The sequence below is a fragment of the Sardina pilchardus genome, chromosome 8 (assembly GCF_963854185.1).
Source record: "Sardina pilchardus chromosome 8, fSarPil1.1, whole genome shotgun sequence".
NCBI lineage: Eukaryota > Metazoa > Chordata > Actinopteri > Clupeiformes > Clupeidae > Sardina > Sardina pilchardus.
The window spans coordinates 14,395,081-14,421,136 of record NC_085001.1 but is presented as its reverse complement, the minus strand read 5'-3'; the positions used below and the strand labels follow the sequence as shown (position 1 = coordinate 14,421,136).

The window sequence follows — 26,056 nt, the reverse complement described above, 5'->3', positions numbered from 1 at the left end:
GGAGTATTTTGGGCCTACTCTACAGTAGTCGTTTTTTTTTTGTGAACAGTATTGGCAGGATTGGAGCTGTAATAGTTCTGTCAGATGGAACACTCCCAGGTGTGAGGAAGAGAGATGTAGCGTCTGATCTGAGTGCTGCTCTCCCCTGGCTGGCTGTGTCACACTTACACAGAATTTGGGTCCACACAAATACTCACTCACTCACTCACTCACACACGCATGCACGCACGCACGCACGCACACACACGTGTGACTGCATCAGTCTAGATACAGTTCTGGCAGTTTCACCGCAAAAGCACTATCCTGCGCTGTACTTCTGTCAGCACTCTCACACATGTCTAGTGTGTGCGCTAACACATAGGCTAACACATCTCTTAAGGCTAGCACATCTCTTAAGGCTAACACATCTCTTAAGGCTAGCACATCTCTTAAGGCTAACACATTGCTAACACATCTCTTAAGGCTAACACATACAGTATCTTAAGGCTCCAGCGAGTGAAGGGCGTTCACTGAATGTCCCCACACAACTTTGGCTACTGGCTAGTAAGGTTCTCACAGCTGGATACTGTTACAATACCTCAGCACCACACCGCATGCAGGTTTAGCTGACTTTGGTCACTGAAGCTTTAAACAAACGTCCTTGCTTCTGTTTGTGGCTATGTGTGTCATCATTTTAAGCTGGCTTGCTTACACGGAAATTCACATACAGTAATGATATGAAACTGGTCTCACTGTGGAGATGGAGATCTTGTGTGTATGTTTGTGTGCCTGTCTATTTTTTTAATATGTGTCTTTATGTTTTCTTTTTCTGGAGTATGTGTGTGTGTGAGTGAGAGTGTGTGTGTGTGTGTGTGTTTGTGTGTGTGTGTGGGTGTGGGTGTGGGTGTGGGTGTGGGTCTGAGCCCCCATTTGTGGGTGCAGAACCCCAGGTGGTGTGAGCTTATGCATGCATGTGTGTGTGTGTGTGTGTGTGTGTGTGTGTGACTGGCAGCTGGGCAGTGTGTGTGCGCGAGAGGGAGACCATTGTGTCTCTGCAGGACATCTGTTCCATTCAACAAAACCTCCGTCTCCATCTCCTCCCCCTCTCCTCTCCTCTCCTCTCCTCTCTTCTCCCCTCCCTTCTTTTCTCCTCTCGTCTTCTCCTCCTCTACCCCCTCATGCTCTCCACTAGACCCTCTTAGTTTGCTTCCAGATCTTTTTTTTCCCTTTTTGCTTTTTTGCTTTTGTGAGAGACTGAACTAAGACACTTCTGTTTCCCTGTGAGTAAGATATGAACCCTCAACACTAAGCACTAAGCAGTGTGGTAGCGTATGGATTTGATGTGTGTAGCATAACACATAGTGAGCGTATGAATAATTGACATGAATTGATGTTGAACAAATGACACATTATGGAGAAGGAGGATTGCCAGCAAATATCACTTGTGAGGGTAGGATGTATTTTATTTACTTTGTTTTTCATTTCATGGTATGACCTAAAAGGTCAACTAGCAGATACGCACACACACACACACACCCACACACCCACACCCACACCCACACAGAGACAGAATACTTAAGTGACATAATTACCTCACCCCCCACACACACCCACCAGGTCTAGCAGCAGCAGCTGGGACCCGTTCGATCGGCTAGCCCCTCCCTACCATCTCTCTATCAGACACATGACACATGCACATGCGTGCGCACACACACACACACACACACACACACACACACACACACACACACACACTCACACTCACACTCACACACACACACACACACACTCTCTCTGTCTGTCAGTCTCTCAATCTCTCAACCCCCACCTTTCCCTGATGTCATTAACCACACTTACACACACTCAACTATTCACTGAAAGTCCAGTATGATAGCTGTCTCTGCCTGTCTGTCTCTTTTGCTTGAAACACACACATACACACACACACACACACACACACACACACTCACAAACTTAAACGTTAATCTTTAATTCTCTGCTTTCTCACAGCTGATCTATTCTATCTATCTACTCCTGAGATGTATTCTTAAATGAACTGTCACTCATGGCAAGCCACACCCTACTGCTCAGTTGGACAGTGCCCCCTGCTGTCAGTGAGCCACATTGACCTTTTTTTAAAAAGTATATTCTCTGGGCTTGTATGCCTTTAGTCAGACAGGACAGTGAGGAGAGTAGAAGAAGCTGAGGGGATAGAGAGAGAGAGAGAGAGAGAGACATTGACATTGGCAACATTGTAACACTTACAGTCATGCCAGTAAAGCTCTATGAATGGAGAGAGAGAGAAAGAGAGAGAGAGAGAGAGATATGAAGTAGGATGGAGAAGTGACCTGGGTCAGTTTGGCACTTGTGTCTCCACGGCCACGTTGTAAGACGTTGTAGCCACATGCACCACAGTGACCCCAACTGTGCTCAGTGGTCTAACAGACTCTCACATACTTAGTGTAATACACCGACTAGTTTGGCCACACTTCCATCTAATACTTTGGCATGCTCAATAATTCTGTCACATGATTGGTAATACTTTTCTAACCTCATGATATATAGGGAGAGGGAGAGGGGGAGGGAGAGAGAGAGAGAGAGAGAGAGAGAGAGAGAGAGAGAGAGAGCGCACAAATGAACACATAACCTACTATTTTATATGCAGCTTAACAGTGACATTGTTTTATGTTCAAAGTGAAGGTGACACAACCCCTCGCTCTCTGCTATTTCATTTTACTCAATCTTTTCACTCTTTCCTCCTCTAGCTTTTCCTTTCCTTCTTTCTTCCTTCCTTCCTTTCTTTCTTTTAGAGTAAGGCCTGCCAGGATTGTGTCATCTGTGTACGTTTGTGGTGTGTGTGTGTGTTTGTGTGTCGCCGTGTGCGCATGCTTTTCTGTTTGTGTGCGTCCACATGCTAGTGTATGTTTTTGTAATTCCAGAGCTTCTAAAAGCCATAGTTATCCAAGATGATGGGGGAGGAGTAACCAAGGGAATGAATGACAGTGTGTATGTGTGTTTGGGTGTGTGTGTGTGCGTGTGTGTGTGTGTGTGTGTGTATGAGAGAGCGAGAGAGAGAGATAGAGAGTGCAGTGCAGGAAAGTTGGAATGAATGAATGGCTGCTCTATATACCTTTACTGTTTGGTGTTTCACTCCCCCTCATTTCCTTCCTCCAAATTACCTCTCTCTCTCTCCCTCTCTCTCTCTTTCTCTCTCTCTCTCTCTCTCTCTCTCCTGCACTCTCTCAGGAAGTTTACTCAATGTCAAAATTCCTCCCCTACCTGCCTGAACAGAGAGCTTTGGGTGCCTTGGGCGAAAGAAAGAGAAAGAGAGAGAAAGAGAGAGAGAGAGAGAGAAAGAGAGAGAAAGAGAAAATAAAAAGATTGGGAGAGGTTTGAAACAGTTACTACGTGAGAGAGTAGAGTAGAGGAGGGAGAGGGAGAGGGAGACCGAGAGAGAGGCAGGGACAAGGAGGAGAAGAAGAAGAAGAAGCAGTAGAGGAAGAGGGCGGAGAGCAGGAGGACCTGAAGACCGACCGAGGGAGCGAGAGAGCGAGAGAGCGGGAGAGCGAGAGAGCGAGAGAGCGGGAGAGCGAGCGCGGGTTGGCGAGAGTTTTGGCGAGCGAGCGAGGGTTTTGCGCCGCTGTGCGAGGCTGAGAGAGGGAGAGCGCGAGCGTGGCTTGGGTGGGGCTGGCGACTGTGGCCGGGGCCAGTGCTGGAATGGATGCAATCTTACAGGAGAAGCTCGCCGAGAAACTCCTCTGCCCACGAGCACGGAGCTCCAGACAGAAGGTACAGAACAACAGAGAGAGAGGAGAGGAGAGTGGGAGAGAGAGAGAGTGGAGAAGGAGAGAGGGAGAGAAATCACAGAGAAAAGAATGAGTGAGTAAAAGAGAGAGAAAAGAGTGAATGACAAAGAGTGAAAGATACAGAGACAGAACTAAAAGGAAGAGGAAAAGAGGGACGTTTGGGAAGAGAATCTCTCTCTCTCTCTCTGAGATTATCATTTTTCACACCATCTTTCTTGCACACTGGGCTCCTGACTTTGGGCCAGTTTTCCAGATTTCCTATTTTTTCCCTCCTCCCTCTCTGATGACTGCTCCCTTGTTTTAACGAGCGACTAACCCGCTCTCTCTCTCTCTCTCTGTGTGTGTGTGTGTGTGTGTGTGTGTCTGTGTGTGATTGCTTTATTTCTGTCTTTGTGTTCAGTCACAGAGGGTAGCGGAACTTCTGAGGGTTCTGGGTTTTGTGTCTCAAGAGGGAGACGGAAATGTGCATGACAACTTCTGAACTGTGTTGGCAATGTATATTGGTGTGTGTGTGTGTGTGTGTGTGTGAGAGAGAGAGAGTTTGTGAAAAGACTCATTGATTTGCCCTTCAGTCATCAGGAGACAAACCTCCTGTCCTGTCTGCTGGACTGGTTTGACTGTGGAGTCGAGCCAACACCACTCACTCACCCTCTCTCTCTCTCTCTCTCTCTCTCTCTCTCTCTCTCTCACACACACACACACACACCCAAAGACATATATGGACACACACCGTGATTCTGACTGCTCCCAGATTTCTCTGTGCTGTTGTAATCTGCTGCCGTCAGCAATGTCAGGTCTTCTGGTGTGATTTCACAATTTCATTCTCCTTCTCTGAATCATGTTGCTGTTCAGACACATACACGTAACACATCACGTATAGTGACACTGAACTACTTCTTATTCTCACTCCCTTTCTGTTTCTGTTTTAGGATAGGCAGTATGTGGGTTTCGCCACGCTCCCTAACCAAGTCCACAGGAAGTCTGTGAAGAAGGGCTTTGACTTCACACTCATGGTGGCTGGTGAGTGACACAGCTAGACATACACACACACACACACACACACACACACACACACACACACACACACACATACACACAGAGTTTTCCTCACACAGAAACACACACACACACACACACACACACACACACACACACACACGCATACACACACACACACACACACACACACACACACACACACACACACACACACACACACACACACACACATACTCAGTGGCCACTGAGGTTGAGTCTGAGGCCAGTATGAAATGCGAGGGCTGAATTCAGGAACTCAAACCTCAGTGTAGTAGCTGTGAACGTGTGTGTGTGTGTGTGTGTGTGTGTATGTGTGTGAGTGTACTGTATACTGTAAAAGTGTGTTTGTCTGTGTGTTGTGAAAGTAGCTTTTAATCCGAAATAAATGTCGACTTTGAAAAGTGATGCAAATGACATTTTGGAATGAATGGCATGAGCTGATGTTGGGAAAGGCTCACTGATCCTTAGTTCATAGCAAATAATTTATAGTTTAGTTTTAATGTGTTGTCTCTTTTGTACCTAGAGTCAGTTGTTCATGTTTGTTGTCTATATTGTTGTCTATATTGTTGTTGTTGTTGTTTGACTTTGTTTAGGTGAGTCTGGGCAGGGCAAGTCCACCCTGGTGAACAGCCTGTTTCTCACAGACCTCTACAAGGACAGGAAGCTACTGAACGCAGAGGGTGAGAATTCCGCCACCACCACGCGTCTCCATGGCAACCACTACTGACAGTCTCCGCTGCCTCATCACCATGACAACAGACTCATAAAGCCATGCCTATTATGTTGGCGTAACAATAGCTATTCACCACGCCTCTCACACTATAGTCTCCTACATAAAATAATAAAATAAAACGTTTGAAGATTTATTTGAGGTTTTGAGGCTCAATTAGCTCTGGACTGGAAAACAGAAGCTCATAATATAGCAGATGACAATGGGACTGAAAAGGATAATGCTAAAATATGCAGGACCAGCTGAAAGCGCCATTTTAGTGATATATTTATACACGCATAGTTGTCTGGACAATACACTATCTGGGATGTAAATGTGTGTATAGACTGTCTGCATGTGTTTTCTCCACTGAGTAACCCGACCAAGCCAAAGCATCTGAGCTGTTGGGGAGCATTTTCCACACACATCTGACATATTTCCCCCCTGTGTGCACTTTCCAAAGAGCAGCTGATCCTGTTGCGTCATAGTTTCCAGCAGGAGAGGGAAAGGAAGGCACTCACCTCTCTGACAGTTGAGACCTGGGAGCACAAGGATTCAGTTAGTCTCAGCTAGTCTGACATGGAGTTGTGTTCATGCGAACGAATGGGCTGGATTGAACAGTCAGGGTGTCACATGGGATCAGGCTAATGGTTGTGTTGAAATGTTGAGTGAAGAGTGTGTGTGTGTGTGTGTGTGTTTGTTTGTGTGTATGCTGTGTGAATGTGTGTGTGTTTTGGTGGTTACCTTCAGCATGGTTGATCTGACAGAGTTTTGTGTGTGTGTGTGTGTGTGCAGAGCGCATCAGCCAGACGGTAGAGATCACCAAACACACGGTGGACATCGAGGAGAAGGGTGTGAAGCTCAAGCTCACCATCGTGGACACACCCGGCTTTGGAGACGCCGTCAACAACAACGAATGGTGAGAGGTTCCGCTGAGCTGATCTTTAGCTGATCTTTGACTGATCATCAGAAATCAGATCTGAAATAGATTCATTGCCAAGTAGGTTTCCAAAGAGTGAATTTGAACTGACATTCTCTGATTCTCTGACTGTTATCTGATAACAATCTTGTGTGCTCTGGCCAATATTCAATTCTGTATGAGCTGAATCAGTTGATCAGTCTTTGAATCAGTCTGAATGTATATCTAGTCTTAACAAGGTTTTATTTCGTTGTACTCCTGTGTTTGCATGACGTGTTGCTGTAGAAGTGTTCTTCTACATGAAACAAACTGAACAGAGGCCTTCAGTGGCCCCATGATCCGCCAGATTTATTTTCACTGTGCCCATCCTAGATTAAAATTGAATTAGGTCAAATATAGTTTAGTTTAAATCTGATCATCACAGCGAAAATGTTTGTAAAGTAATGATACACAGAAATAAATCAGCTTTAAATGATGTGGATTATTAAATGCATATTTGATCTGGTCACAGGATGTATCCCAAACAGCTGTTGAGCTCTGCTGTGCTTTAATGTTCATTATGTGCTTTACGTATGTAGCAATTATCCTAAACATCAGGGATTCTAAATCACTGTGTCTGTCTCTCTCTCTCTCTCTCTCTCCCTCTCTCTCTCTCTTTCTCTCTCTGTGACACAGCTGGAAGCCCATCACAGACTACATTGATCAGCAGTTTGAGCAGTACTTCAGAGATGAGAGCGGACTCAACAGAAAGAACATTCTAGACAACCGTGTACACTGCTGCCTATACTTCATACCACCATTTGGACATGGGTAAGCATGCATACACATGCTCACACACACACACACACACACACACACACACACACACACACACACACACACACACTCAAACACACACACACACACACACACACACACACACACACACACACACACACACACACATACACAGAAAACACACACAATTTATGTTTAACAGCTCTGATATGTCAAAACTTCTAAACGCTACAAATTAGGGTAGTGGTGGTGGTTGAGTGGTTACGTGTTATGTGGTGTGTGTGTTGTGTGTGTTGGTGTGTGTGTGTGTGCCGGAGCGCATGCTTAGAAAACGAGAGCATTATGTCCTTCTGCATGTGTGTTGGTCGGAGTTGATTGATTAATGTCCTGTGTCCTGTGCTGTGCAGGCTGAGGCCAATCGATGTGGAGTTCATGAAGGCTCTTCACGAGAAGGTGAACATCATACCTCTTATCGCCAAGGCTGATTGCCTCACCCCCAATGAGATCAAGAAACTCAAGGACAGGGTGAGACTTGCCTCTTTAATAGGCTCCTGTCTGTGCATTTGTGTGTCAGTGCATGCGTGTTTGTGTGCACGTTTATGAGAGAAAATGTATTGGTGAGTGATTTTATGTGTGTGTGTGTGTGTGTGTGTGTGTGTGTGTGTGTATGTGTGTGTGTGCACGCATGTGCGTTCATGTGAGTGTGTGTGTCTGTGTGTGAGGGAATACATTCTTGTGCAGGTGTTTGGGTACCAATGGGCCTGTTTAAGGTTTGTGTGTGTGTGTGTGTGTGTGTGTGTGTGTGTGTGTGTGTGTGTGTGTGTGTGTGTGTGTGTGTGTGTGTGTGTGTGTGTGTGTGTGTGTGTGTGTGTGTGTGTGTGTGTGTGTGTGTGTGTGTGTGTGTGTGTTTGAGTGTTATCATGCCAGCTGTTTTCTTTGCATGTTTCTGCAAGTTTATTGTAGCAGAAGATGTGATGAATGGGCGTGGAGAAGCACAGTGCCCTGCTACTTATGTTATCAGCACTTGTATTTTTGATGTGAGATCAGAAACAGATGTCTACCAATGGAAGCTTGCTGTTCAAGACATGCATGAATTCCTCATGACGCACAAGTCCTGAAAACTGACCAGATGGCTGTTTCTGTCCATGGTTCTTTTTTAATCATAAGTCAGGCGTTAATTCAATATATTCAATTGATTATCATAATAATTAGTTATCGGGTTCAAATAAATTGTCCCTACACAGCAACAGTGAGAGAGGAGTTATATGCCTGTAACCTCTTTGTTTTGACTGAGGACCTTCAGTTTCAGTAACACACTGTGACCTATAGGCTACCATCAATGTGTAGATGTGTGTGGCTTTCTTTGCATTTACTGTTTAAGCCATTGAGCCTCTTCCCATTTTAATCCAGCTGTTCCCCTCTGTTCTCACATAGTTTCAGCTCAGCAGACTCCGTCTCAGTAGAGTTCACCTCACACCAAATACCTCTGAGTCTGTTTTTATAGGTGTGGATGAACCACACTCTAATCTAGGGGTCCATTGTGTTCATAATAGAGTACAGAGGTTAAGTTATAATAACACATCTGGGCGCATATAATTGACTGCTTTTTCAGTCACTGCCACATGAAAAAGTGCATATCATGAATGTATCGGCACTGTGTTGATATCGGTTAGGTTAGGTTAGGTTAGGTTAACTTTATTGGATATAGTGGAGAGAAGCCTACCTATCAGAATCTATGAGCGGTGGAGGGTATTTCTTTGTGTGCAGAGTTGTTGTGTAAACTCAGGTGTTTGTGTTTCTGCTAATGAGGAGGAATTAAGCTAATCTTGAGCTAATGCTAACGGCCATGCTAATCCCGGCGCTCCGCTGCACCAGGTACGAGACGAGATCGAAAAGTTCGGGATCAAAGTCTACCAGTTCCCGGAGTGCGACTCAGACGAGGACGAAGAATTCAAACAGCTGGACAAAGAGCTGAAGGTGAGGGGTCAGACTGTGAAAGGCAGGTGGCCTGAGCTGGTTAGTGCTAGGATTCTGAGCATCACAAAATGGATATACATTATAGGTGTGTTAATCTACAAGACAATCCTAGAGTACAGGGTCAACACATTATCAGTTGATTTGAAGACACAGATGCAAGTTAAGACTAATGTGTGTTTGTGTGTGTTTGTGTGTGTGTGTGTGTGTGTATGTGTGTGTGTGTGTGTGTGTGTGTGTGTGCGCGTGCTACAGGAGTGTACACCATTTGCAGTGATCGGCAGTAACACAGTGGTGGAAGCACGAGGCCAGCGAGTGCGGGGGCGTGTCTACCCCTGGGGCATCGTAGAAGGTGTGTGACCATGAGAGTGTGTGTGTGTGTGTGTGTCATGTGTCATGTGTCATGTGTCTGTTAGTTTGAAAATATCTGGGTGTGTCTTTGCTTATGTGATTGTATGAATATTGTGTGTATACGTGTGTGTTGCAGTGGAGAATCAGTCCCACTGTGACTTTGTGAAGCTTCGGAGCATGCTGATCCGCTCACACATGCACGACTTAAAGGATGTGACCTGTGACGTCCACTACGAGAACTACAGGGCACAGTGCATACAGGATATGACAAGGTGAGAGTGTGTGTGTGGGTGTGTGTTTGTGTGTGTGTGTGTGTGTCCGTCCGTGCAAAAATGAGTTTCACAATTTCACAAACAAAAATGAAAAAGCACTAGCAGAGGATGCACTAGCAGAGGATGGCAAAATGAATGGCTGTCATATGGAAACAATGATGGAGCGTACTTTTGATGTTTATACATTTGAAGTTTATTTGTGAAAATAATATTTTGCTATTCTTGATATAATGTCTGCTTATATGATGATACTGTAGTGCCTTTGTGTGTGTGTTTACAGTGTTTGTGTGTTGTGTTGTGTTGTGTTGTGTTGTGTTGTGTTGTGGTGGAGTTTGTCAATGTGTTGCGTTGTGTTGTGTTCTGTTGTGTTGTGGAGATTGTCATTGTGTTGTGTTGTGTTATGGTGGAGTTTGTCATTTGTCCATGGCTGTTTGTTAATGACTGTGTTCTTGGTTTGTTTTGTGACAGTAAACTAACTCAGGATAACCGTGTGGACAGTCCAATCCCCATCCTGCCTGTCCCAACTCCAGATGCAGAGACGGAAAGACTCATCAAGATGAAAGATGAGGAGGTAGTTAACTGCTATACTAACGTCTTGTGTATTTAAATGTGCTTTGGATCTAACCACCATAACCCTCTGTTTCAACATAGTTTTTATACCATTAAAGTTTGTGCAAACACTCTATAATTACATGTACCAACCTGGTTTCTTAGGTAAATTAATTTGTATACACTAATCAAGTTAGGAGGTTAGGGCTACGCTTTGGCTTGTGGTTAATAACATCCAATAAAGAGAAGGGCATGAATTGAAACCGTTCTTTAAGGGTTTATAGAAATTAATAATAAAACCAAAATCGTAATCCCTTGGGATAGGGGTCTGTGAAAAATATTCCCGTAACAGTTTGTGATGACTCACAGAAAAGCACTTTGAATTGCTGAATACATTTTTGCGGTGAGGTATCTGTGATCATATTATTACTGTATGATAGTGGTAGGACATTGTATAAGTGAAATGTAAGTTATGTTATGTTACCTAATATGTTATGTCGTTGCGCTGTGGTGATGCTGACTGTACTGACTTTAATGTTTGTGTGTTCAGCTGAAGCGGATGCAGGAGATGCTGGAGAAGATGCAGCAACAGATACACGAGAAAGACCAGTGAAGATGACACCACACACACACACACACACACACACACACACACACACAGAAACATGCATACACACATCTAAAGACAGAAAAATGCTAACACTCAGATCTGACAGGCAGCACACACACACACACACACACACACACACACACACAAACACAAACATGCACATGCACATGCACACACAGAGACATGCATACACATTTCTCACTCATAGATCTTACAGACAGCACACACACGCACACACACACACACACCGACAAATACAAACACTCACCTCTCTAACTTTTAAGATCTGACTCTTCAGAGTGAGCCACACACTCCGTACTAGTCCCTGGCCTGTAAATGATGCTTCTGCCCCAGTGGCCTGTCCCTTCCTGTCCCCCAGTTGGTCAGTTTGCCTGGCGCTTCTAGTCCGCTCCTCTGCCTGGCCGAAACAGCGATGGATCAGTGTGCTTTACCTTTCCTACCATCTTCTGAATGGACTTAAGTCTCTTGCTATGAATTATAGTCTAATATAATGATGATATTAATGTATAATTGAGTGACATCGAAATGAGTCTAATTTATATTTATGCTCGCTATTGTTGTTTATTTTTTACATTCGAAGTCATATCTTGAATACGCTTATGGTACATTGTTTTGTAAAGCGGTCTGTTTTTAGCTGGGCTGTTTTTGGGGTTGACTGCCCTTCATGTACAACTGTAGGTGTATGTGTGCGTGCGTGTGTGCGTGAGTGTGTGTGTGAGTGTGTGTGCGTGCGTGTGTGTTTGTGTGTCTTTGTATTGATGACTTGAGTCATAGCTTTTTACAGTGCTAGCACTAAGTGAATGTAAAAGTAAAGTTCCAGGTTAAATTAACTATTAAAGTACTTGATTCAGATCTGTCTACAGAGACTCTTTGCTGTTACTCCCCAGCCTCAGGTGGCCCTTTAGGGGTGAACAAAAACCCATTACTGACCAAGTGCTGGCCAGGTGCTCCTAATGAAGATCATTACTGTATATGCAGTGCATCTGAGAAGAGGTGAAGGGAAAGGGACAAACAGTGCCTGGGAACTAACAAATGTCATACATCATATGTTTTCATATTTAAAGTATTGCATTGTACAGCTGTCATGGTGATTAAGTTTCAAGTCGAATGTCTAAGTACACTTGACCTTTCTTGGATTTAGAAACATAGGTTGAAAAGGTTGTATCTGACGTCCTGTTGATCCAATCCCAAATTACATCATGAAACATGGGACTTACATATACTCAAACAGAAGTCACTAATTCATTCTTTATGGGAGGAGGGCAGTGTGAATTTCTGATGGATGAGAGTGACCCCTTGTGGAGAAACAAATGTTTTTCTAGCATGCCTGATAAAGTGGATGACAATGACATATTAATCCAAAGAAATATGGTTTATCAGTATCTCTCTAATGTGTGTTTTAAAAAAAACAGAAAAAGAAAAAAATATGTGACTGTTATACAGTAGCAGTTGTAATTTGAAGTGGTAGTTACTAGTCACATTCCAAAAGTAACACTATCAGTATTTGAGGAGTGGTATTCTCCTCCTTACTGTCTCTGCTCCAACCCAGTGTAGTAGGACGGCCCCGTCAGTAGCTGATGGAGGTGTGTTGTGTGGTGTGGGAGGAAGTGCTGGGCCAGATGAGGCTCCTTCCTCAGCTCCCCAATTAATACAGTGCATCCGGAAAATATTCAGACCCTTTCAAGTTATCCACATTTTGTTATGCTTCAGACTCATGACGGTTACCGTGCTCTTGGGCACTTTCAATGCTGCAGAATTATGTATCCTTCCCAAGATCTGTGTCTTCACACAACCCTGTCTCGTAGGTCTACGGATAATTCTTTCGACCTCGTGGCTTGGTTTTCACTCTGACATACACCATCAAGTGTGAGACCTTACAGTATATAAAGAGATGTCTGCCTCTCCTAATAATGGCCAGTGAATTAATTTAGGCACAGGTGGACTCTAATCAAGTTGTAGAAGCATCTCAAGGACCATTGATAGAAGTAGGATGCACCAGAGCTCAATTGCAAGTGTCATAACATTTTTCTTTCTTTTTGGAGTGTTGGAGTATTGTGTGTAGATTGTTGAGGAAAAACAAAAATATTGAATCCATTTTAAGGTGAGTCTGAAACAAAGCAGATTGTGGAAAACTTGAAAGGGTCGGAGTACTTCCCGGTTGCACTGTAAATCTCCTCCAGCAGCCTCCAGTCACAGCAGTTACAACAACCACAACACAAACAGACCCACAGTCCATTCTTTATGACCTCTGTGTCACTGCTGTTACACTGAAAATAATAGGTAAAAACAACATGTTTGTGTTTACGGTAGATGCCGTCCGTAATAGTTTACAAAGGTTTTGAGGCATCTTTATATTTTGTTGCTTTCACATATATGACAGCCTGTCCAATTAGGGGAGAGAGTAGGACACAAACCGGCAAACATCTTTTATTTCTGCAAAGGTATGCAGGGCAATCAGAAGCTGACTTTATATTCACAGCTGATTACATACAGAACATTTTCAAACTATATTTTCCAAATTTAGTTTCTTGGTCTATATTAACGGAGATACATAAGATATAAGTTCAAAACTTTTTTTGTACAAGAAATTGAGTGGACACAGAGAGTACTACTGCAGCAGAGACTCAGCCCGGCTAACACTAGATACATTTTCCACTGACAATAGTCTCAATGCTGATTTCTTGGCTAGCCAAAACCCAGGGTAGAGTGTGTGAGTGAATGTGGTCTGGACTCTGTGCAGGAGGGTCATTGCGTCAGAGATGCTATAGAAGGCCAGAGTTCCTGCACTGTGATCCACATACACTCCTATTCTGGAGCTGACCACTAGAGGGAGTTTGGTCACTTCATCATTGTGCAAGAAAAATGAGCTGAGGTGCTGAAGGGACAGACACCAGGACTGATCATTATGTCCAAACCCACACTCATCACCCTTTCCTTTCCTGCTGATGGTTTTATATGAGACTGCTAAACAAACATTCTCACTCCACTCAACCTCCCAGTAGCTTCGGCCAGACACACCCTCTCTACACAACACCTGAGCCCACACATCAAATCTATCTCGATGGTCAGGATAGTGCAGTTCAACACCCATTTTCACCCTTCTGTTCCTTTCGGACAGATGAAACTTTCTGAATGCTGTCCTCGGATCCAGTGTGAAGTGACAGGAGTCTGGTGGAATAAAGGACAAGAGTTTCTTAATTTAATATCTCGCTGAGCGACAGAATGAGTGATTTAGTGATTTATTAATTGGTAAATTGAGATTGTGTGTTTTTGTCTGATTCTGCACATTTTGCACTAGAATGAGTGCACGTAGAAAGTGCTCTACTGTACATATGAGTACATATGAGTGGTTTGTACTATGAAGCCATCTATTGGTCAAATTGTATACTTGTGATACCTAATGGACACTAGTAGACATGGTTCAGGCTTTGATATTATTATTTCAGCGCACATCAACACATTGATTCAGGATCACAGAGGAGATGGGTGTCATTTGATTGACTGCTGGTCAATAGCACCTTTTATTATCTCTATAACTGGACAAGAGAGGCCCCTCCAACTACAATGAGGGTCATCATCACCATCCATCCCTTCCATATTGACGTTATTGCGTTTACATGCACTTTAGTATCCCGGTTATGATCAGGATCCAGGTTAGTATCCTGGTTTTGTATTTGCACGTAAACACCATATCCCAATTTCAGAACCCCGGATAAGCCCTTATCCTGGTTATGAGTAGGCTATCCCGGTTATGCTATGTGGAGTACTCCAAAATAAACCGGGATACTGTTCCACGGTTTCTCAGGCAAACTGTGATTGCGTTAGAAACCGGGATAAGGAGTGCTAATATAACTTTATTGTTGGTGACCGGAATACTAGTATTCATCATACAGGGATATTAAGAACCGGGTTTCTCTGTGTTCATGTAAACACCATATCCTCCTGAATATGATCAAAATCGGGATAAGCCTCATAACCGGGGATACTAAAGTCAGACTGACTCAACCCAGTTTCACATCTGACCGTGTCACTGTCACGTGAGTGAGTGAGTGGCTTGTATGCGCGTGTGTGTGTGTGTGTGTGTGTGAGAGAGAGATCTCTTTCCTTTGACTTGTTTCTAGAAGAATCATAAATTACATAAATGCTAAAATAGATTAGGTAACACTTTATTTTAATGTGTCGCTGTTGCAGTGTACTTACCTAATTAGGCACAGTGGTACAACCTGTGTAACAGCATGTACTATCAGGTACTATCATTGTACTTGCATTATGTATTTGTGGGTACCTACATATAGTTGTTACATTGTACTGAGTGCTTTTACAAAACTTTGCCAATTTGCCTACATTTTTCATCAGAGGCAAAGGGCTCATCTGAGACCTGCTGGATGGGATAAATCTGGTCATGATAGATTTGATAGTTCACTGGTACACTTAATAGGTTTATTCCACTGTATCAAAGAGTAACAAGTTTGTAGCAGCACAGCTGTTACATGTACACTGAAGACAAGGAGGCCTTGACTGGAGCTAAGAATAGTTTGTATCAAATCTATCAGTAGGTCAGCCCTTTGCCTCTGATGAAAAATGTAGGCAAATTGGCAACGTTTTGTAAAAGCACTCAGTATTACAATATAACAACTAGGTACCCACAAATACATAATGCAAGTACAATGATGGTACCTGATAGTACATGTTGCTACACAGGTTGTACCACTGTACCTAATTAGGTAAGTACACTGTAACAGCGACACATTAAAATGAAGCGTGAAGTGTGTAAAGGGTGGTAGGTTGGGAGTGGGTACCAACAGCAGTACTGCGGCTGATGACAAGAGTTTAACTTGGGTGACTGATGTGAAAAGGCAAGCACTACTGTAATATAAACCCCATAATAACATGTTCAACTGTTTAAACATGTTGCTTTTTAAAATAGGCTTGTTGATTTGGAATAATGTGCTGCATGAAATAAGACGGTCAAACTCACATTTTAGGAAATCCTCTCTGGTTGTAGGTTCTGAAGGCAAACAAGTCTGGACTTCGGCCACTATTGTGGTAGAAAGAATCATATTATGAACATTCAAATAACCATGTAAATGTCAACATTATAATACCTGAATCTTTGTTTTTTATAACAATAAAATAATACTGTATGTCAGTGATGAGACCAACCTGCTACAGATATCTTCATGACTTCCTCCTTGTAGAACTCTTCTAGCTGCCCCTTTAGTGAGGAGATAGATTTCTTCACAGCCTCAAAAGAGAGGCTTTGGTTAACATAGATGCTGGATACATCTACAGTCTCAGGTGTGTTGCTCACTGACTGGAAAGTCTAAATAGAGGGGAGAAAGACAGAGAGAGAGACATATACTTACAAATACATTCTCAATAAGTTTAAATCAACATTGATTTGCATGAACAAATTGTTTAAATCATTAGCATCCAACATTAGCATTTTCAAGCAAATAGACTTGAGAGCCAAAGAAGAGAAAATCTAACAATTATACTTTTTTTTTGAGTATTCCAAAAGTATTCTTACAGATACTCTTTAAATGCTGTGTAATTATTAATTAATTACATCAGCATCCTGTGCCCTCATAACCAATCAACAGTTACCTTGAGGAAATGGATGTGATCTTCTGTGTGTGAAAGCTGTTCCAGCTCAGCATCTCTCCTCTTCAGTTCAATAATCTCCTGCTCCAGCTGCTTCAGGAGTCCTTCAGCCCGACTCACCTCAGCCTTCTCCTGAGCTCTGATCAGCTCTTTCACCTCAGAGCGTCTTCTCTCAATGATGTGAATCATCTCAGTAAAGGTCCTATGACTGTCCTCCACTGCTGTTTGTGCAGAGCTCTGATAGCAGACATACAAAGACACAGGGGTAGAATAAAACCGGTCCACTCACTCAGCTCTTTCACAAAACCAGTGTGGCCTGAAATGGCTCTTCCAGCAGCCAGCTGAGGTCTTCACCTGTGGTCAGTTCTCACCTTGAGAGCCTTCACAGTCTTCCTCAGCTCCTGTAGCTTCTTCTCTCTCTCCTGGATTCTCTGCTGAAATTTCCTCTGGGTCTCTCCCATTTGTGCCTATCAACAAATGCATCACATCAGAGTGATGAGCCCATTGCTGAGAATACTGTCATCATTGCATTACAGGTAGAGTTTGTGTAGAAATTGTAAGCTGTTGTCGATATTTGTTTTCTAACTTGCTGTGTAGCCTACTGTAACATAACTCCAGAGGATGATTTCAGACCTTCATTGATGTAGCCTAGCCATATGGTAGCATACTGTACCACAACAATCTTTACCTGTTTCTCCTTTCTCCCTGCAGACGCTGACACCGTGTCATGGCCTTTGTGTTCATCCACCATGCAGAGAAAACAGACACAAGTTTGATCTGTCCGACAGAATATCTCCAGAGGCTTCTCATGATGAGTGCAGGTCCTCTCCTGTAGACCTGTAGCATCAATCATCTTGTGTTTTCGCCCAGGATGTACATCGTTGTGAACTTTACAGTGCATTTCACAGTAAGACAACAGACAGTCCAGACACGACTTCACAGCTTTGAGTTTTCTCCCAGCACAGACGTCACACTCCACCTCCCCGGGACCAGCACATTCAACAGGAGCAGGAACAACAGCTTGGATTCTGGTCTTCCTTATCTGTTCCACAAGCTCTGCAACAATATTATTTTTGTTTAAAATGGGTCTTGGAGTGAATGTCCGTCTGCACTGGGGGCAGCTGTAGACTCCCTTTGGATCTTCCTGATCCCAGCAGCCCTTAATGCAGCCCATGCAGTAACTGTGTCCACAGTTAAGAGTCACTGGATCCCTAAGAATGTCCAAACAAATTGGACACGTAAAAAGGTCTTGGTTGCTTGTCATTGCCTCTGCCATCCCCTCTGTAGTGCTGTAAGACCATTCACAAAGCTGTGGACTTCTCGAAGAACTTCCGTTACAGTTTAATTTCTCATGAATTCCGTGCACAACTTCCTCATCATGTAGGAGTTCACAGGGCCTGCAGGGGGCGCACGAGGCCATAACCAGAGGAGAGAAGCGCCACTCTCAAAACATTTCTGGATGGTACTGCAACGAGAGGGCGATCGCGAGTAAGTGGAGAATGAATGGAGGTGAATGGAATTAGGGTATTTTTGGTGTAGAAATCGGAATATTGCATGCGAAAGGTTGGTCAAGGAAAATACACACGGCTGAGGCTGAGTATTAGATTTTGTAAGTCACTTAATTGTTCTAAAGCCTTTCAAACGTGTCAAGTACGTAAAAGACTGAGTTTATACAGGAGCAGTTATAATTTGAAATAGTCACTAGTCACATTCCAAAAGTAACACCATCAGTAGGCCTACCAGATGGTGGTATTCTCCCCCTTACTGTCTCTGGTCCAACCCAGTGTGGGACGGCCCCATCAGTAGCCTACCAGAGGGAGGTGTGCATGTTGTGAGAGGGAGCGCCGCTGGCCCAGATGAGGCTCCGTCCTCAGCTCCCCAAATAATACAGTAAATCTCCTCCTGCAGCCTACAGTTACAACAGTTATAACAACCACAACACAAACACCCAACACAAGACCAAGTTCAAGAAGTTTATTATCATGCTCTCATGTGTGTTTGGGGGGTGGGGAGGTATAGGCTAAACACAGATCAATAGTCCATTCTTTATTACACTGAAAATAATAAGTAAACATAGTAGTTGTTTTAGAAACAGCTAGATTTATGGTAGAAACTGTCTGGAATACTTTACAAAAGTTTTGAGGCATCTTTATATTTTGTTGCTTCCACATAAGATTATAGGGTACACATTCTGTCACAGCGATCAGAAGCTGACTTTATATTCTCAGATGATTACATTCAGAACATTTTCAAAATATATTATTAGAATGTATTTTCTTGGTCTATATGGATGGGGTAGAAATAATAATATAAGTTAAAAACTTTTTGCACAAGAAATTGAGTGGACTAATAGAGTACTGCAGCCGGGACCCAGCCTGGCCAACACCAGAGCAATTCTCAAATGAGAATACTCACAACAGCTTCACTGATGATCTATTATCTAGCCTAAACCCAGGGTAGAGTGTGTGAGTGAATGTGGTCTGGACTCTGTGCAGGATGGTCATTGTGTCAGTGTCAGAGATGCTGTAGAAGGCCAGAATTCCTGCCCTGTGATCCACATACACTCCAATTCTGGAGCTGCGCACCAGAGGGAGTTTAGTGTCTTTATCATTGTACCAGAAATAGGAGCTGGAGCTGGAGAGGTCCAGACCCCAGGACTGATTATTATGTCCAAACTTACACTCATCACCCCACCCTTTCCTGCAGATGTTTTTGAATGCGACTGCTATATAACCCCCCCCCCCACTCCACTCAACCTCCCAGTAGCAGCGTTCAGACACACCCTCACTATGCAATCTATCAGTTCTTATTCTCTATAACTCACGTTGCACTGAAAATAACAAGTAAATGATTGTGGGTTTTTTTGTTCAGGATGCTACTAAAATATCAGATGAAATAGCTCAATGTATGCACATTTGTGTTTTGTTGTAGATCTTAATATAATATAAGGTAATATCCTTGTTTCCACGCAGGATGACAATCTGCCAAACAGAGAAAACTCAGTATGGCACACTACAGCAAGCATATGTTTTTATTCCTGCAAAGGTACTTTACATTCACAGCTGATTACATACATATTTTCAAAATATATTTTAATATTTTAATTGTATCTATTTTCTTGGTCTTTATGATTGAAGTAAAATAAGATGTACAAATTCAAAACTTTCTCTACAAGAAATTGAGTGGGCACACAGAGTAACACCCCAGTTCTGAAACTATGCGAGAGCCAATGCTTTTACTTTTATGCTGCACTACTCTACTCGCCCTTCCTTTTCCTGGAATGCATTTGGTTCCCAAAGTTGAAACACTCATTTTTCCTACAGCAGCAGAAGGGACCTGGCCTGGACAATACCAGACCAATTCTCAACTGAGAATACTCACAGCAGCTTCCCTGATGAGCCATACTCTTCTAGCCTAAACCCAGGGTAGAGTGTATGAGTAAATGTGGTCTGGACTCTGTGGATTAGGGTCATTGTGTCAGACACACTGTAGAAGGCCAGAGTTCCTGCCCCGTGATCTACATACACTCCTACTATGGAGCTGACCACTGGAGGGAGTTCAGTCTCTTCATCATTGTGCAAGAACGAGGAGCTGAAACTGGTGAGGCGCAGACTCCAGGACTGGTCATTCCATCCAAACCCACACTGATAATCTCCTTTCCTGCCGATACTTTTATATGAGACTGCTATACTGACCGATGCATCCCTAATCCATTCAATCTCCCAGTAGCAGCGTGCAGACACACACTCTCTACAAAGCACCTGACAATCATCATCAAATCTCTCTGGATGATCAGGATATGACAACTCATCTCCAATTTCCACCCTTCTGTTCCCCTCAGACAGTTGGAGCTCTCTGTTTGCTGTGTTTGGATCCAGTGTGAAGTGACAGTAGTCTGATGGAATAGAGGTCAACACAAGAGTTAATTAATTTAACATCATAATGAGTGACAAAATGACTGAATGTTAGATTGAGATTGTGTATGTGTTTTCGATTCTGCATATTTGCAGAAGAATGATGTGGGAGGTCCTACATACTGTAGCCTTTGTGTATGATCTGCATAATATTGTAACATTTATGTGTGGTCAAATTGTGACAAAAAGTGTGTCCCTTCCCTATAAACTTCATGGCTTGATCTGCTGTAAGCAAAACCCTGGTTAGAATAACCAGACCAGAGACGGTTTATAAAGCGAGACAAGGCATATGAGGGTCAATTCCGGTTACCCTGTGACGTAGTGCCACTCCCATTTAGGAGGCAAACGGGAGAAATAAACCTTATCTCGGATTATGACCATTCCCATAGCCCTACATTCAGCAATGCAAGTAACGAACCCATATTCTACAACGCACACGTCTTTCTAACATTCCCACATTGAAATCGTATTTTCCAGCGTGATAAATACATAGCAAAGTAACTTTGTTCACGACCTGTCCCTCCTGACCTGACCTGTCTCCGCTAATTGCGCAGGCCACCTGTTATCAACGGCACACTGCTTCTGCTGCTTCTACACTGGTCTAAACCGATTACTCGTCACTGATAAAGCCCATTATAGGAGGCGGAAGTGGGGAATGAAGTGGGCACCATTTCATTCCATTGAAAACCCCCTTTATGATCCATCTTCCTTACTATACGATCTTTGACCAGACTGGGCTAAATACGGTGAATCAAGCCTGCATCTGTTCTGTTGGTGTGAAGTTACAGGAGTGTGATGGAATAGAGGACAATACAAGAGTTTCTAAATTTACCATTTTGTTAAGTGACAAAATGAGAGAATATCAAATTGAGATTGTATGTGTGTGTGTGATCATATGTGTGTGTTTTCTATTTCTGCATATGAAGAGTTCAGATGCAAAACCCTTTACTTTTAAATTATCTTTCATCAGGCTCCTATAGGTTTTTTCCTACAAATCGATCTTTCAGGCCTGGAAGAGAGTGGTATTTAGTGGGTTTTGAAGCAAACATTTTGGATTAACATATACTATGCGTGGAGAGCATTCACTCACCATCGTTATCTAATTTTTGACGCAGGTGACGTTTAGAGGCTTTTTACATCTGAACTGTTCATATATTTACACTAGAATGAATGCATGAAGAAGGTCCTTCACATAGTATGTGTGATTTGTGTGAGGCAATCTATTCTGTGTGCAGTCAAATTGTATGTTTGCACTCCCCTTGCATACTCAAGTACTTACACCCATACAACAGTACAAATGTTCCCTGCCTTTTCTATACCTCACACACGTCCCTTCCATATGGACTTACCGCCTGACCTGCTGTCAGCTAAACCCTTAGTCTGGCTATGGCCATACTAAATTTGTAAAATACGGAACATTTGTATGGGGAGTCTGTGCTTTATTTCCTCTGCACAAGAGGCGTGCTCTCTCGGAGGAAGGGCGGGACTGTTGAGCTTTATTGGCATCGTTCAAATCATGACTCCGTACACTTGAAAAGTCCTTTAACCAATCAGACCAACGATCCGGTGTACCTTTGGGATAAGCTAGTTTGTGACTGGAGCCAAAGGTTCTGGCAGGGAACAGAGGAGATAGATGTACAGGTTTCCAGCCTGACCTGCCGGGCCAAATGCCGCCCGCAGGTCAGGCAGGGTTCACCCAGCCTACTAAACCCTGGCAGCATCAGAATGACTGAACTGGGCTTAATCTACAGGAAGCTTTTCTGCATTTGCTCTGCTGATAATTTTGAGTCTCTGCATTCAGAATGCTTTTATTATATAATACTCTGATGTCCACAGTCACAGTTTAGCTTCATATCTCATACTGTCTCTCACTGTACACTCCAAGGAGACCATCAGGAGCTGTCATCCATTCTTATCATGACTGTTTCTGCATGTACTGTGCTGTGTCTGTTTCTGTGCGGTGTATGACATGTGTGTGTGTGTGTGTGTCAAACTCACATTGTAGGAACTCTTCTCTGGTTGTTGGCTCAGAAGGCAAAATAATCTGGACTTGAGTCACTATTGTAATACAAGGAATCATATTATAAACAGCAGTGACTTAAATAATTGGTTGAAATGTCAACACTGCATCAGCCTAACCTCCTATTCTTATATGACATTTTGACAAGGTTTTCTTGTTACATTATTAGCGAGCAAGTGAAAGCATGGAAACATCTTAAGAGTCCCTGAGCTTCAATACATATTGTATGTGATATTTGAAAATACAAGCCTTAAGTTCCTTAAATTCAGCTTATTGGCACAAATTAAACATAGGTGTGAGTCATTGTATATATTATGTCAAAAGTATAACCAACCTGCTGAAGATATCTTCATGAGTTCTTCCCTGTAGAAATCCTCCAGCTGCCCCTTCAGTGTGGAGACAGATTTCTTGACAGTCTCAAAGGAAAGGCCTTGGTTAACATAGATGCTGGATAAAGCTTTACTCTCAGCTGTGTTGCTCACTGACTGGACAGTCTAAATACAGAAGAGAGATTAATTCACAGCTTCAGAAGAGAGGCTTTGGTTGACGTCCATGCTGAATAAGTCTTTAGACTCGGGTAGGTCACTAACTGATTTATAAGTCCACATGACGAAACATTACAGAGAGAGAAAGAGAGAGAGCAAGAGAGCGAGAGAGAGAAGTTAATTTCTATGTCTATGATATCCAGTCTGGATCTGTAAAAAATTGTGTACAAGCAATTCATCACCTTGAGGAAATGGATGTGGTCCTCTGTGTGTGAAAGCTGCTCCAGCTCAGCATCTCTCCTCTTCAGCTCAGCAATCTCCTGCTCCAGTTGTTTCCGGATTCCTTCAGCCCGATTCACCTCAGCCTTCTCCTGAGCTCTGATCAGCTCTTTCACCTCAGAGCGCCTTCTCTCAATGGAGTGGATCATCTCAGTAAAGGTCCTCTCACTGTCCTCTATTGCTATCTGTGCAGAACTCTGATAGAAGACGCACAAACACATGGGGTGGTCTATTTAAAGTAGTCGAGCCCATTCACTTAGCTCTTCCTTCAAGCTTCCTTGCTTCCAGTGTGGTTTAGAGGAACTGGGAAGTTATCCTCTCAGTTAACTGGAGGAGAGCCATAGTCCATAACTGGGGCCTTAATGGCTTGTCAAGCAGCCAGCTATTTGTCCCTTCTGGTCAGTACTCACCTTGAGAGTCTCCACAGCCTTCCTCAGCTCCTGTAGCTCCTTCTCTCTCTCCTGAATTCTCTGCTGAACTTTCCTCTGGGTCTCTCCAAAGTGTGTCTGTGTTGAACAAATTCACCATATCCATACTGCTGTTAACATAGAATTAATTACTAGGCCTGTTAGACAATTCCTCGAGCACTAACATTTTTTATCAGGGTGAGCTCACGGACACATGTCTTTAATGTTAATGATGACTCCATTGCTGAGAAGACTATTACAGGCTGTGACCATCAGGTTTTAAATAGACTTATTTTAATACATAAATGACAGCTTATTAATTAAAAAATCTCTGTCAACATTTATACCTACCACTGTTGTCTCAGATCAATAACACAGGAAAAACATATGGGCATATGAACACCCCTCTTACAGGGTATAATAATGTGTGTGACGGCTACTTTAAAATCACTGTCGCCTAAATCATAAGTAGGTGTGCCTTGATGACGTTTTGGTTTGACCTTTGGTGTGCTTAGTCCCAAAAACATTGAGAACCTCTGCGCTTAGACAGTTGTTCTGTAACCTGCTTTATTCCAGTTAGCCATGTATTGTTAACATCCTTACCTGTTTCTCCTTTCTCCCTGCAGAGGCTGACACGGTGTCATGGCCTTTGTGATCATCCACCATACAGAGAAAACAGACACAAGTTTGGTCCGTACGACAGAATATCTCCAAAGGCTTCTCATGTTGGGTGCAGATCCTCTCCTGTAGCTGACCTGTGGCATCAACCATCTTGTGTTTTCGTCCAGGATTTACATCATTGTGAACTTTATAGTGGGTTTCACAATAAGACAACAGACAGTCCAGACACGACTTCACAGCTTTGAGTTTTCTCCCAGTGCAGACGTCACAGTCCACATCTCCAGCTCCAACACATTCAACTGGAGCAGAAGCAACAGTTAAAATTCTGGTCTTCCCGAACTGTTCCACAAGCTCAGCAAAAACATTATTTTTGTTTAGAACAGGTCTTGGAGTGAAAGTCTGTCTGCACTGGGGGCAGCTGTAGATTCCCTTCTGATCTTCCTGATCCCAGCATCCCTTAATGCAGCCTATACAGTAATTGTGTCCACAGGGAATAGTCACTGGATCCCTGAGAATGTCCAAGCAAATCGGACACATAAAAAGGTCCTGGTTACTTGTCATGGACTCTGCCATTACCCTTTTTGCTGCTGAAAACAATTCACAAAGCTCTGGACTTCACAAAGCGCTGCCCTTTCCAAGTACTTGTCTGCAGCCACAAGCCACTCGCCCTTTCAGCTTCATTTCTCCTGAATTCTCTGTGACTTCCTGGTTGTACGAGTGTATCAATGAGTTAACAGAGCCTGCAGGGGGCGCAAGAGACCATAACAAACCCATATTCCCACTGAGGTGGACTTTCCACCTCTGGTGTTTGGTAGTGTTGAGGATCTGTGTTCTGGAATGGTTTCCTGAAGAACTGATTTCACATTTCAGATATGTGAACGATACAATAAGTGGGTGATGGGGAGCAGCTCAAGAATGTGTTTTCTTCAGGTGTGTTCACAGACAAACTAATTACTTTCCAACACAGTTTCTCTGGGTGTCCCTTGTTGCACTTGTGGTTTTTTTTTTTTTAGTTTTTTTTCCAGATTTTCAGTTTCAGATTTTACTTCAGATCAATATGACAAACAAGTTCAATGTAGGCTATTTATATTTTGTGTAGAATAGATGTTGTCTAGAATTGTTTACAAAGGGGCTTTTGGGGTTGTAATCTGTTGCCTCTACAGATGCTGAAAATCTGTCAAACAGTGGAGACACAGTAGGAAACACAATGGCAAACATATATTTTCATTTCTGCAAAAGCAGGCAGGTCAATCAGAGGTTGAATTTACATTTACAGATTATATTTAGGTCATACTGTAGTTAGGCTATTTATTTAAATGTAATATTTTCATCATTTATTTTTCTTGGTCTATAAATGGAGTAAAATAAGATATGCTCAACACTTTTTGTACAAGAAAGTGTGTGGGTGCAAAGAGTGACTGTCATTCTGTTAATGAGAGTTGTGTACACTACTTACCCTTCCTTACTCCTCTCCTTAATGTATTTGCTTCCCAAAGCTGAAACACTAATGCCTTGCAGCAGAAGGGACCTGGCCTTGCTAATACCATGAGCAATTCTCAACTGAGAATAATTGTACTCAAAGCCCAGGGTACAGTGTGTTAGTGAATGTGGCTTGGACCTTGTGAAGGAGGGTCATTGTGTCAGAGACGTTGTTGTTCCTGCACTGTAATCCACATACACTCCTATTCTGGGGGTGGCCACTAGAGGTAGATTAGTGTCTT

At 43.1% G+C, this 26,056-nt stretch overlaps 3 protein-coding genes across 3 annotated transcripts; 1 reads left to right on the top strand and 2 right to left on the bottom strand.

Moving 5' to 3' along the window:
• The first annotated feature begins 3,420 nt into the window (after nt 1-3,420).
• Nucleotides 3,421-11,851, top strand: septin5a (septin 5a). The gene is made up of 11 exons (XM_062542854.1): nt 3,421-3,768; nt 4,715-4,805; nt 5,417-5,503; nt 6,328-6,451; nt 7,127-7,261; nt 7,636-7,753; nt 9,104-9,205; nt 9,458-9,554; nt 9,690-9,825; nt 10,294-10,396; nt 10,925-11,851. Exons 1-11 carry the CDS (start codon nt 3,697-3,699, stop codon nt 10,985-10,987), a joined length of 1,128 nt encoding a protein of 375 aa, XP_062398838.1. The 5' UTR covers nt 3,421-3,696; the 3' UTR covers nt 10,988-11,851.
• A 4,890-nt stretch (nt 11,852-16,741) lies between these two features.
• LOC134088763 (E3 ubiquitin-protein ligase TRIM47-like) lies at nt 16,742-17,873 on the bottom strand. Its single transcript, XM_062542876.1, has 2 exons — nt 17,298-17,873; nt 16,742-17,076 (listed from the first exon to the last, which is right to left on the bottom strand). Exons 1-2 carry the CDS (start codon nt 17,871-17,873, stop codon nt 16,960-16,962), a joined length of 693 nt encoding a protein of 230 aa, XP_062398860.1. The 3' UTR covers nt 16,742-16,959.
• Nucleotides 17,874-19,633: 1,760 nt separating this feature from the next.
• On the bottom strand, nt 19,634-24,924 carry LOC134088762 (tripartite motif-containing protein 16-like). Its single transcript, XM_062542874.1, has 6 exons — nt 24,318-24,924; nt 23,718-23,813; nt 23,271-23,504; nt 22,878-23,037; nt 22,522-22,581; nt 19,634-20,504 (listed from the first exon to the last, which is right to left on the bottom strand). Exons 1-6 carry the CDS (start codon nt 24,906-24,908, stop codon nt 19,987-19,989), a joined length of 1,659 nt encoding a protein of 552 aa, XP_062398858.1. The 5' UTR covers nt 24,909-24,924; the 3' UTR covers nt 19,634-19,986.
• Nucleotides 24,925-26,056: the final 1,132 nt, after the last annotated feature.